Here is a 13239-nt window from a genome sequence, read left to right as displayed (position 1 = left end):
TGACCAAAATCATTCTGTAATCATTCATTCATCAGTATGCACAAGCTGTTTATTCAAATCTATTATTTTTAATGCCAAAATATAATTATTGTTGTTATCCACAAATGTTCAAATTAATTGCTTTACAAATATGCTGATAAAAAACAGTAAAGCACACTTTTGGATTAAGATCACACATTACAAATATTTACTTGCACTCCTAAACAGATAAATATTGTTTTAGCTGTTGTTTCAGTTGTACAGCACACTAGTGTGCCGGCTCACGTTTAGATAGAAAAACATGAATTTAGCTTTGTGAATTCAGTAATCTTTACTTGTTTTAAAGTAAACACTACTGGCCAGTCATTAGTGGCCAGTAGTGCCACCCATTGACAAATCACACTCAACCCCGTGAGCTGCCCGAGGCCTTTACTAGACAGAGTCTTGCTCAGACCTTCACATGCAAAATAAAGCTGCGTGGCGCTTGAACTCTTTACTCAGCTATGCAGTAGTGAAGAGGATTAACTCAAGCCAAGCGCCAGTTTTGGCATTTCATCCATCCCTGACGGAGAGAGACTACCCAAAGCAACTTCTTTGCCTCTCTTCATCTAAATCTCCTCTTTGCTCCCTTCCTGTTCTCTTTTTCTCCTTCTGTCCTTTACCCCCCCTCATTTTCAATTATGACTCTGTTATCAGAAGATCAGTCTGTGAGACCCCAACCCTGTCGGATCTCTGAGCCTGGCAAACACATCAGCACTTCTCTGCACCAGTACTCAACAGACTGCAATGGCAGCAATGTGGACTACGTAGACAGTGTGGAAGACTCTGTCTTTGGAGCTGTGGAGCCTCACAGGCGCTCTCGGGGGCGCCTTATTCTCCACGGCCTGGTCATGTTTGGAAGGGAATTCTGCTATGCCGTGGAGGCAGCTTTTGTCACGCCGGTGCTCCTGAGTGTGGGCCTGCCCCAGAGTCTGTACAGCTTGGTGTGGTTGATCAGCCCCATCCTGGGCTTCCTGCTCCAGCCCATCATCGGTTCAGCCAGCGACTATTGCCACTCGCCGTGGGGCCGGCGGAGGCCTTACATCCTGGCACTGGGCATCCTCATGCTTGTGGGAATCACCCTGTTCCTTAATGGAGACGCTGTCATCTCAGGTGAGGGATCAGTGAAGAAAACTTGAGGGTGAGGAATTCAGACAGAACAAGAGTGGAGGTAGTGTGCTATCTGTAATCTTGTTATGTCAGAAAATGCTTTGAGGCCATGCAAGCTTTGATTTAAAAGTATTCCAAAGATTTACTATCAGGCTCCACTCCTGTGGCTCCCAGTTTGGATTCGGGAAACAGGCACCCTCTCTACTTTGAAGAATAGGCTTAAAGCTTTCCTTTTTGATAAAGCTAGGGCTGAATCAGGTGACCCTAAGCACTCTCTTAGTTACACTGCAATAAGCTTAGACTGGTGGGAGGGGCTTCCTGTGATGCACTTAGCATTTTTTTCTTCATTCACCTTGTTTCACTCTCTGTGTTTATACACCACTCGGCATCTAATCATTAGCCATTATTAACCTATGGCTCTCTTCCACAATAAATGAATGTCTCTTTCCCCTCAAGCCCAACCAGCCAGGGCAGATGGTTGCCCCTCACTGAGCCTGGTGTGAGCCTCCTGTTAAAAGGGAGTTTTTCTTTCCCATTGTCACCAAATGCTCCTGTGATCATTGGGGTTTCTTTCGAATATTGTAGATTCTTTACCTTACATACCTTATATAAAACACATTGAGGTGATTGTTGTAGGAATTGGTTTGATATAAATAAATATGAACTGAACTGATTTAGGTTTTGCTGTCTTCTTTTACCTGCAGGACAAGGTTAAGGGCAAGTTTCAACCTCTTTGCAAGACTTTTAAAGACTCTGAATCCAAATTTCTACTTGTGCACAGATTTTGGGGGATAAAATGATACATTCATCATGAAAGGAAAAAGTAGGGCCCAGAGATGCTCCATTTGAATCCATTAGACTCCAAACAGCATTCCAAGAGCGTCTGCACACAAAAGAATCTGTTACCATAAAAAGCAATATTAGGATGGGTAAAAAGCCTTCTCTTAAAAAACAGAAACACTAACTGATTCACTGCTGGCAGTGACAGCGTGTGTGTGATAGTGTGGGTGGCTGTAGCTCAGGTGGCAGAGCGGATCAGCCACTAACCAGAAGGTCGGTGGTTCAATCCCAGGCTGCTCCAGTCTGCATGCCAAATATCCTTGGGCAAGATACTAACCCCATGTTGCTCTCCGATGCATCCATCGGAGTGTGAATGTGTATGAATGTTAGATACTTACTACTAGCACTTAAGCTTAGAAGTGAATGGGTGTGATTGGGTGAATGAATTAGCTGTATAAAGCGCTTTGAGTGCTCGGACAGAGTAGAAAAGCGCTATATAAGAACCAGTCCATTCAGCATCCTGTGGAATCATTCGGAGATTAAATACATATTTGGCCATAATTTAAGTCACTCTGATTTGAATCACATCATCCACTTAACCCAAATCATTGTTTTGATTGAAAAATCATGAAAGCAACACTCTGCAAAAATGTGACAAACTCAGATTCAGAGGTTTGCTTTGTGAGGAATAATGTGTGTATGGGCAGTTTTATTTGCAATTTGTAAGCTGTACACTTAAAATGCAGCAATCAGCTCAACAGTAACATTCATTAAGTGTCTTAATTGTGTGTAGTTTGAACCTTTTTCACTCTCGTGCTTCCTTTGCCTGGATATCAGCTGTCAAAACACAATTAAACTAGATGCAGTACTGTTGTGGTTAATTTCCTTTTCAATCAAACTTCAGCAGATGTTGAGAGTTTTTATACTGTGCTGAACATCACAATCACAAGTCACTGCTATGAGTTTGTTGGGTTTTTTACCTCTTCATTTATAATTTTGATGGTGCAAAAATACAAAAACCACTCTGTTCTGATATACACACAAAGAGAATTATTTTTCTTCAATATCATCCAAAGTGTTCAAGGTGGTTCAGTTTAGCCTGAAGCTGTTAGAGGATTTTTTGTGCGTGTTTTCAGGCAAAAATTACAAAAATAGACAAATAAACAACCAAGAAATTAAAGATAAATGCTCCTGGCTTTCTTATAGCACTCTTATGAACTATAAAGTATGTCTCCTGACGTAGGCTGGATAAGCTGATTATCTCTCCATATTCCCCGGGGCCGTAGTAAATGCCAAAGCGGTCATGTGACATAATGTTTTCTATCGTCGTGGCTGCCCTCTTCTTAAAGATGAAAAACCTAACGCTGGCCTGCACCTCCCAGAGTTGCTCTTTTGGTGTGTTAAATTGTTTTTTTACCACTTCAGACTTTTTTTTAAAGAAGTGACAAGTTAAAAATCCTTCCTTCACCTGTAGTTTTAATATAATGATAAACCTGTCTTTCAGCATTCACTTGTATCTCTTAATGAAATCGTAAAATTGTCTTTAATAACTTCTAATTACACGTTCTCTTGTGGTGTGATTTGACATCTTTCATATCTCTAAAAGAGCAGCTTAGTGTTCAAGCATTCAGGTTTTAAAATATAATTGCTATGGCGTCAGTTATAATAGGTTTTCTTTTTTTAATTATTGTATTGTTATTTTAAGTGCCTTCTGACGTGCTTGTCCTCTGAGGTTCTTGTGATGTGTATCAAACCTAATTAAACTTGTGAATGTGACAGATAAGGCTCCTTAGTGTACTGATGTAGTCAGTGTATTACTATTTTAATCTTTCTCTGTGGTACGTGCTGAGTGCTGATGTGTACTGTTGTTTTCCAGCACTCGTCAGAGATAGGTCGCTGAAGAGCATATGGGCCATCGTGGTGGTGATGTTTGGAGTCGTGCTGTTTGACTTTGCTGCAGACTTCATCGATGGACCCATTAAGGCCTACCTGTTTGATGTATGTTCACATAAAGACAAGGAAAGAGGCTTACACTACCATGCTCTCCTCACAGGTATGTAACACAAACACTGTTTGGTTCTTGCTTCAATACTCATAGCTTTTGTGTTTTGTTTAGACTTCTTTATGCCGGTTACGCTGGTGATTGTTTCCTTTTGATGGATTTGGACTTTAGTTAGGCAATAATTTTATGTTCATTCTGCATCTGAGCAACTCACAGTAACGCTTTATGGAAGTAAGCCTCCAAAACTTCTCCTGCTGTGACTGAGTGGGCGGAGTTGCACATATAGAGGGAGTGTGAAAGTTTCAGTGAACTGTGTCTGTTTGTCGGCGTGTTAAACTGTGGGTGGAAGCTATGTCTTTTTTATTTTATTTGTGAGTGCAAACAAGAGTTCACTTGGGAAATGTTCGATAATTTGAGATATATACATATATGCTTTTCTTAGTAAGTTTGTCTGTAACAATAAAAGTTAGGTCAGGCTAGGATGAAGCACGAATATAAGAGCACAACTGATATAACAGCTGGCTGATGATATTAGCCAATATAATGGTATAGATAAATAATTTTCATTTATCAACTAATGAATGAAAATTTTAAAAAGTAAAGAAGAGATGGGTATAAATGTCCTTCAACCATGTTATGAGTTTGGGCCTTTTTCCACTCTTTATGACACAGAAAGTAATTTTTTTTAGGTTATTTAATAGAAAACAAGAATGTTGTACTCATAAATATACATTGATTTGTGTGTAATTTTGTCTTTCAATTAAGTAATGCATACTCTGGAATTAATTCACTAAAAATACATGCGGTTTGCCATCATATTGCGCTGTCATCTTTAATTCCATCACTGTATGCTTCATGTATATTGCTAGAAACCAACCACATAAACAATACATCCATAAGTGACTTTCAATTTTAAAATCCTCTTTCTTCTTACCTCAAGCCTCATCTCCTGAACTGAAGTCAGGGCTGTGACAAACAGAACCATGCATGCACATGCTATTTTTTTTTTACTGATAATGTCATAATTGCTAGCAGATTAGATTTACCCTCCCATCTCCGGACAGCTGACAGCGAGCTGCTAAATAACAATAGTAACAGCTCGTTATAAGCTAACATTATGCGCACTGGTGTACAGTCATGTTGGAAGAGGAACAAAGCTGGGAGCATGAAATTGTCCAAAATGTATTGACATGGCGTTAGCAGTTCCTTTCACTGAAACTAAAGGGCCGAGCCGAACTTTTAAAAAACAGCCCAACACCGAAATCCCTGTTCTTTTACCTAGCCTACCTCTCTGTGGCTGATTTGCTGTTGTTCCAATTCACATGGGTGGAATGACTGTGGAATATGTAGCAAGGAAATTTCACGACTGGACTTCACTTAGCTCCTGAGAGCCATCCATTCTTTCATAACTGTTTCTAGAAGCAGTCTGCATGCATAACTGCTTGATCACCTGTAACCACGGTGACTGAAACACCTGAAATTCAATGATTTAAATGGGTGAATGAATACTTTTGGCAATATAATGCATCTAAAAGTAACAAAATAAAAAACCTGTAAAAGTCTCCAGCACATCTTGCTTTATTGTTTATATTCATTTGACGATATTTCCTTTTCAAATGAATGGCTTCTACAGGTATAGTGACTTATGTTAAGCATAACATCTGTGTTTAGTAGAGAGGATAATGCCCTTCACAGTTTAAATGCTCTGGTCAATTTAAAAATTGCAAACACGCCAATATAAACTGTTCATTACTACTATAAGAAAAGTGTAAGCATTAACAAAGGATGGTGATTGTGTGTATGCATATGGGATTGCTCAAATACTGTGAAAACTGTAGGGTTTTAGTGTTTTTGAGCTCAATTCTACAGTATGGTTTTACAGTTAAAAAGTCGAACACCAAACCAAAATGCAGGACAGGTGAATGAAAAATTGAGCACAACCTATCATTCAAAAGCCTGTAAAACCACTTTTAGGAGCAATAAATTGAGATGATCATTATTAGTCTCTCACATTATTATGGAGGGTTTTTGGCCCAGTCTTCTTTTTATAGTTGTTTCTGTTTATTGAGGTTTGCAGACCTTCATTTACACACATCTCTATTAAAGGTCCACTACATCATTTCTAATCAAATTGAGGTCTGGGCTGTTCAGCTATTTTGTTGTAGATTTGCTGTTGTGCTTGAAAACATTGCAGTGTCTCATGACCTAATTTTGATTAATCTTTCGCTGTTGGGCAGATGGCTTGACATTTGACGCTGGAATACTTTGGTATACAAAGGAGTTCACTATCAATTCAATGACGGAAAGGCCCTGTGGCTACAAAACAAGCCCAAATCATCAGCCTTCCACGACTTCTGCATGTTGCGATGTACACTATGACCAAACATCTTCACTTTGGACTGCTCTGTTCCAAAGGTCTTGTAGTTCACTCAGGTGCAACGTTGTAACCTGTGAGGTGCTCAGCGCAGGTTGTGGGATTTGTGAGTTTTGGCGCATAACCCTCTTGTCCAAGGCCAGAGCATGGAACTGCAGAGGAGCTTTTGTGTGAGTGCTTTCGTGCCTTTCATAACTTTGCTCACTCCATTAGCTTTTACTCAGCACTTCATGTTATGGCCAAATGGTTGAACTGATGAATAGATTTTCCCTTTTGCTGAGCAGGTTTGCACTACAAAAAGTTCTCAGGCACATATTGGATGTAACATGACATCAACCAGTACATCAGTTTCTCCTATCAGTTTTCATTTACGTCTGATCTTTACTTCTGATTAAATAATATGTCTAGGCACACAAAGCTGCTGCTGTGCTTTTGACAAGACTCTTTGGCAGGAGGGAGAGTTAAACGCTTTTCAGTGTGGTAAATTCATTTGCACTTCTTTGTCATCCAGTGGACCGTTTATCAAAGAAAAGGGGGAAAAGATTAATATTATCACTTTTTTATGTTACTGGAGGTATAAATTCAAATATCCTTTAAAAAGTTAGTATGTATACTAGCCTGCTTGAAGATTAAAGTTAAATATAAAGTTGAATATAGTTTGATGTGCAGACTTTAAGATCCCCCTGCTTCCCATAATTTCCATTTCCAACATTTCTGGAAGGCAGTGTAATTCTTTTTAATCATTTGAACTGAATATAATTTGAATATAATTTTCATGTCGATACCCATAATACTTTCACATTGGATGAGTTCACAATGAACAGATAAACCTGCAGCATACTGTAGTGCAGTAAATGTGATATTTTTGTATATTTTTGTTATTTCCGATGCACTAATGAAGCATTATAAACTTAAAGAATATTTCCCAAAGTAGCTCACAAAGAAAGACAGACAGGATCAAGCAAAGTTTCTTTCATGGACATGATGATGATGTTTTCGGTGTGAGCGTAGTGGTGTGCTCAGCTCAAATGTCAGCAGGCACTGGGTGGTGTGAGCATTTGAGTGAGGCAGTAATCCAGCCGTGAGCTAGTCATGTGTTACACAGTCATGGGTCTTAGCTGAGAGAGACCGGAGCCAGGCACATGACTGCCATGTCTGGTATGTGAAGTTTTAGTACTGTACTGAATACTTTTACATCTGAAAGTCATGTTTTTAAACCATGTTAATCAGTATAACATGCATATTATTACTGTACAACAGGATTTCTTAAATAAATAATTCCATCGATAGCAGGGTTGAGCTAAGTCAGAGATGGTCATATGAATCCAGTTTATCAGCAACATACTAATAACTGTTTGACGAGTCATTAGTCAAGCTGAAGGCTAAGATCTCTATGTGCATGTTAAGTATTAATCTATAAAGATTTGTTTTCTAATGTTTTCTGTGCCCTGAATCACCAGAACAGCGTGTTCTCTGTGGGTGTAGACCTCCTGATTTCCAAATGAACCTCTGGGTTTTCCTCTCCTACTTAACAAAACATAGACACAGTGGAGCTGTGACTCCCTCCATCGGAGACAGGGGAGGGTTAGGCAAGGACAAATTTGCATGTTAAGATATAATTTAGTGCAAATATATGAGTTTTAGGGTTGTAATTAATGTCAGGAGATGAACTTTATCTGTGGACTTTTGTTTGCAGCAGTGCTTTTTAAAGGTTGCTGTTTTGATCAGATGATGTTGTTGGTACCCCCAGGGGTACTTTGGAGAATTGGAAAAGGTGTGAAACTTGTTTTTATTTCTTATTTATAACAATGTTAGACCTGCATTATTCCTAAACTAATTAGGATTATTTTTTAAATGTAGATTTGATAAACTGCATTTGATATTCAGCATTCCTGTTTTCATTGCTATGGCAATGTGTGAGTAGGAACCCTTGTTTCCAATATTTAATGAAGGATTAAATGTTACAACAGTATTCAGAGTATAGTGAAAGAACGCAATTGTATGAGGCCTTTTTTGTGCAATGACAAAAGAAAGCAAAGACATAAAAGAGACTAAGAAAAAGAGCTAAGAAAGCATGTGATCATTGCAGAGAATGACAAAGACTTTTTAAACCCTGTTTTTTAGATTTGGTTCAATACAACCAAGATCTTCCAATTCTTTGTCTTAAATAAGGAGATGTTTGAACTATTGTATCTAAGTGATTTTTATAACAGGCTTGTTGTTTAAAGAAGCTCAATGGCTCAATCCTTTATTGTACTTTTTGTGTTGGCAAGGGGGTATTTGTCCTAATAAAATACTTCACGCTGGGATGCAGTATTTATGATGAAAGTTTGATAACCACGGTTTTAGATTTTTACAATAAATCTATGCGCTGTTTGCAGCACCATCACAACTGAAAACAATCACCCTTGAGTCTAACCACTTCAGCCTTTTTTTTTTTTACTTTTTACTTGAGTGAAACTGTTGGTGCAGACAATAAAAATCTCAACTATTACAGTGGTAGAAAAGACCAGAAAGAAAAGAAAGGCACTCTCTTGAAGCAGGAATTGATTCTGCATCAATCTTCAAGTCATGCAGACATAAGTGAAGCGTGACTCCTGAAGTGGTTATTACTGTACCTGTCAATGACTAAAATGTAGAAAAATAGCCTCTATTGAGGTGAGCAACTATAGAGGGCTGCAAAGGCAAGAGTTAATGGACAAAGTTAGTGATTCAACAAAAACAATCAAGTAGTTTTATAACCCCAATTCATAAAAAGTTTGGATGCTGTGTAAAAACAAAATGAAACAGTCTGCAAGTCTAATAAAGTTTATTCACAATAGAGCACAAAGAACATTTTTAACATTTTACTATAAGATATGAGCTCATTTTGAACACATCTCAAAATTTTCAAAGTAAGAGGTGCTAAGAAGAAAGAGCTGAATGAACATTTTACAATGAATTAGGTTATTTAGAACCATGTCAGTAATACAATTGGGTACAAAAAAAAGTGTCTGGAGAAATCTCTGTGGGCACAGGACAAGGCTGAAAATCAATACGTCTGGACCTCAGACTGCACTACACAAAAAACAGGCATGATGCGGTCATTGAAATCACTGCATGGGCTCAGAAACGCATAAAAAAGTCATATATGAACATGATCGAAGCTCATTTCAAACGGGCAAAGTAAAAATTAGAAAATCATGGGATTTTCTAATGTAGGATGGCCCCTACATCTTTATTTGTCCTCATTCTAAACATTTTACAAGTTTTCTGTGTGCTATTGTGAATAAAATAAAATTGATGAAATTTGTAAATCATTGAAATCTATTTTTTGATTGACATGTTACACAGTGATTGCCTGCATTTTTTTTTTTTTTGAATTGCTGTGTAATTCTGTCTTTTTAATTATGTTATTTGGTTATTTTGCTTATGGGATGTGGTCAGTTAAACACGTAATCACGTTAAAAAAGAAAACTCAGTCTCATCCTGCTATTTTAGAAATAGGCGCTTTATAAGAATAACGTCATCACATTATAAAAACTTTTAGTGGTGTATTTTTATGTGTTGCAAAAGCCACCAAGTTATAGAGAGGCAGTGATTCACTGAGGGTGCACTGAAGGTTCACTGAGCTATCTATCCATAGCTCAGCAAAATTATGACGCTGACATAAAGAGACAGCTGTCTCCACTAAGCAAAATGCTCGATAATGACGCGGTCCATCTCGAGTGTGGAGGCTGTGTCGTTAATCAAAGACTGGTGTGATATGTCTCTCCAGCGTTGTGTGCAGGTGATAATTCACTTCATAATAGTACGCTGCGACGGTGACATACAGGCTAAATCCAGATTCCTGATGAGACACATCCATTGCCTGGATGTTGATCTTAGCTTATGTCATCTAACCTTAACACTGACATTAAAGTGCAGACAATCTACATTTGAGCTTAAGCACAAACACTTGTGTTAGAAATACTCTGGTAAAAATGGAAGTATTGATTCAGGTTCTTCATGCAAATAAAAGGGAAACACTAAAAAGTAACTCTTTTCAACTCCACAAACAGCTTTTGTGCAAACCTCATTGAACCTCCACCTGCCAATTTCATTTAACAAGCAACACTGCAAGAGTGCAAACCTTCACCATGGCAGTTCACTCTCTGGGCAGTATTTGTATTTAAGAAAACAGTGTTGTATTTTTTATGAATTCATTTTGTTTTCATTGGGTTTTTGTAAACACACTTTCAGACATTTGTAGTGCAGTGAAAAAATTGCAAAGTTCAGGCTTTTGTTGTTCGTTTTGTTGAAACCTATTTTGATATACTTTTTGAATATTATTATTTTTATTATTATTATTTTTTTAAATTTTATTGTTATCGATATAGTACATGTGTAGAATTCATTTAGTATTTTTTTTTAATATGCCATAATAAATGCCAAGTGAAAGTTTTTGCTCACCAACTTATTTGGTTTTCTGAAAAAACAATACAATAAAATTAATTAAGAATGTATTCAGGAGCATTGTACTGTATTCTGTATAATGTATTTAAACAGTTAAAACCTGTAGTACACACCGCACTTGCAAGAATCATAGTTTCTAAGTTGTAAAGCTTTTTTGTCAATTTTTGACCAACAAATCATTAAGTTGACCTTGAAGACCTTTTATTTGTTAGCCTGACACCACTCTACACCTCTACACAGTTTTACCAGAAATCATTCAAAGCTTTTCAAGCTGTTGTGAAAAGCTATTGTGTTTACAGACAGCATGACTCATGCTACCAAAAACATAAACACTTTGGCAGAGGTAATAAAAAATATTAATTCGTGGGAATATTTTTTCAGTCTTGACTCTAATGAATGTACTCTGCTTAAAGAACGCAAGCAGAGGAAAACAAAGGAATTAAAAAAATAACTATATTTGCTGTTACCTACATTATAGATGGGCCACTTTGCCTAAACAGAAAAAGTTAGGAGTGGATTCAGAAGTTGTGGGAACACTAAGATCAATTTTCAGTTCAATTCAATTTTATTTATACAGCACCAAATCACAACAACAGTCACCTCAATGCACTTTATATTGTAAGGCAGACCCTACAATAATACATACAGAGAATAACCCAACAATTATATGACCTATGAGCAAGCACCTTGGCGACAGTGGGAAGGAAAAATTCCCTTTTAACAGGAAGAAACCTCCGGCAGAACCAGGCTCAGGGAGAGGCGGCAACCGGTTGGGGTGAGAGAAGAAAGACAGGATAAAAGACATGCTGGGAAGAGAGACAGAGATGAATAACAAGTATGATTCAATGCAGAGAGGTCAATTAACAAATAGAGGAAGAAACACTCGATGCATCATGGGAATCCCCCAGCAGCATACGGCTATTGCAGCATAACTAAGGGAGGATTCAGGGTCGCCTGATCCAGCCCTAACTATATGCTTTAGCAAAAATGAAAGTTTTAAGCTAATCTTAAAAGATCAATGTTAGTGGTACAGCCTGGAATAAAAACAAAACACTAGAAGTCACATTCATTTCTTTTGTGAGTCCCAGTGGAGTTTGTGTGCATGACGTGATCAGTTGAGCTGCGCTGCCTCAGGTCTGATTTAGCCCACCGAATTTAACAAGATATAACCACATGATCCACATGAGCCACAGTGGCTGATTTCCAGTCCCTAGACAGCATAAACCTTGTATAAAGGTGGGATTCAGTGCACTGTAAAACCTAATAAGTTCACAGAACTCAAAGGTTGTTGTGTAACAGATTACACATTTTTTTGTGATGTTTTTAAAAGTTTTAAGTTGAACTAAAATAGAAATTACATTTGCAGTTGCCTGAAATTATCTCAATGTTAACTTATAAATGTTGACATTCCTCAACTTATAATTAGGGAGTAATAAACTCAAAATGTTCAATATTTTTCAACTTAATTGAGGTGGGAAATACACTCAAAAATGTTTACATATTGCAACTCATACACTGTGGGAAATAAACTCAAACTTTTTGATATTTTTTAACCTATAATGTGGGAAATAACACTTAAAATGTATTAAAATTACAATCAGCTAAAATTTTAAAAATAAAAAACTTTTTTTATTCAACACAATGTGCTTTTAAAAAGGCACAAATAACGGAGCCCACTCATAACGAAGTGCTTCATAAATAAAACAAAAGAAAAAGACTCTAAGGGTCTCCATCTCAATTCAATAACATTTTCAGTATTAACAGCAATTACAGCTATTAGAACATTAATCAATCAATCAATCAATCTTTATTTATAAAGCACTTTTCATACAAAGATGTAGCACAAAGTGCTTTACATGGTTAAAAGCAGCCCACCCCACCCTCCAACTCACTCCCCACACTCTCATTAACATAAACGATCATGGATATATGCACCCCCCCAAACACACACACACACACACACACACACACACACACACACACACACACACACACACACACACACACACACACACACACACACTTAAAGAGTAAAATTGGGCTGGAAGGAGGCAGGAGGGAGGCAAAGAAGCGCCCCCAGCCAGGCTGAGAAGACCGACAGAGCCCCAGCAGCCACGGTCGATCACAGCCCCGGTGCAGAGCCCCCTCCAAGGAAACACTGGAGATATGACCCAATAAGAATATATACAGGATAAAAAGATAAAATAAATAAGAATGGGATACAATATAAATATAAATAGCGTAAGAAGTAAAAAAAAACGAATAAGAATAAAATCAATAAATATTAGGTAAAACCTAAATTAATAATGTAAATAGAATAACAGGATATAATAAATAAGCATAAAATAAATAAACGTTAGGTAAAAGCTAAATTAAAAAGGTGGGTCTTGAGCCAGTCCTTAAAAACATGTACGTTCTCTGCGGCCCTGAGCTCCTCCGGTAGGCTGTTCCACAGACGAGGACCATACCACTGAAAAGCTGCCTCTCCGTGAGTATGTGTCCTGACTTTAGGAACAATCAA

General features: G+C 37.7%; 1 protein-coding gene across 3 annotated transcripts in view; it reads left to right on the top strand.

The window, feature by feature from the left end:
- The first annotated feature begins 408 nt into the window (after nt 1–408).
- Nucleotides 409–13239, top strand: part of slc45a2 (solute carrier family 45 member 2) — a 43863-nt gene continuing 31032 nt past the window's right edge. For all 3 annotated transcript variants that reach the window (XM_085167021.1, XM_085167023.1, XM_085167022.1), the window contains exons 1-2: nt 409–1131; nt 3785–3961. In XM_085167021.1, the coding sequence (XP_085023147.1) occupies nt 660–1131; nt 3785–3961 (649 nt within the window). In that variant the 5' untranslated portion in view covers nt 409–659. The remainder of the gene's footprint in view (nt 1132–3784; nt 3962–13239) is intronic.

Source organism: Neolamprologus multifasciatus, chromosome 7, assembly GCF_963576455.1.
Source record: "Neolamprologus multifasciatus chromosome 7, fNeoMul1.2, whole genome shotgun sequence".
NCBI lineage: Eukaryota > Metazoa > Chordata > Actinopteri > Cichliformes > Cichlidae > Neolamprologus > Neolamprologus multifasciatus.
Note: the sequence above shows the minus strand (reverse complement) of the source record. Positions and strands in the feature narration are given on the sequence as shown.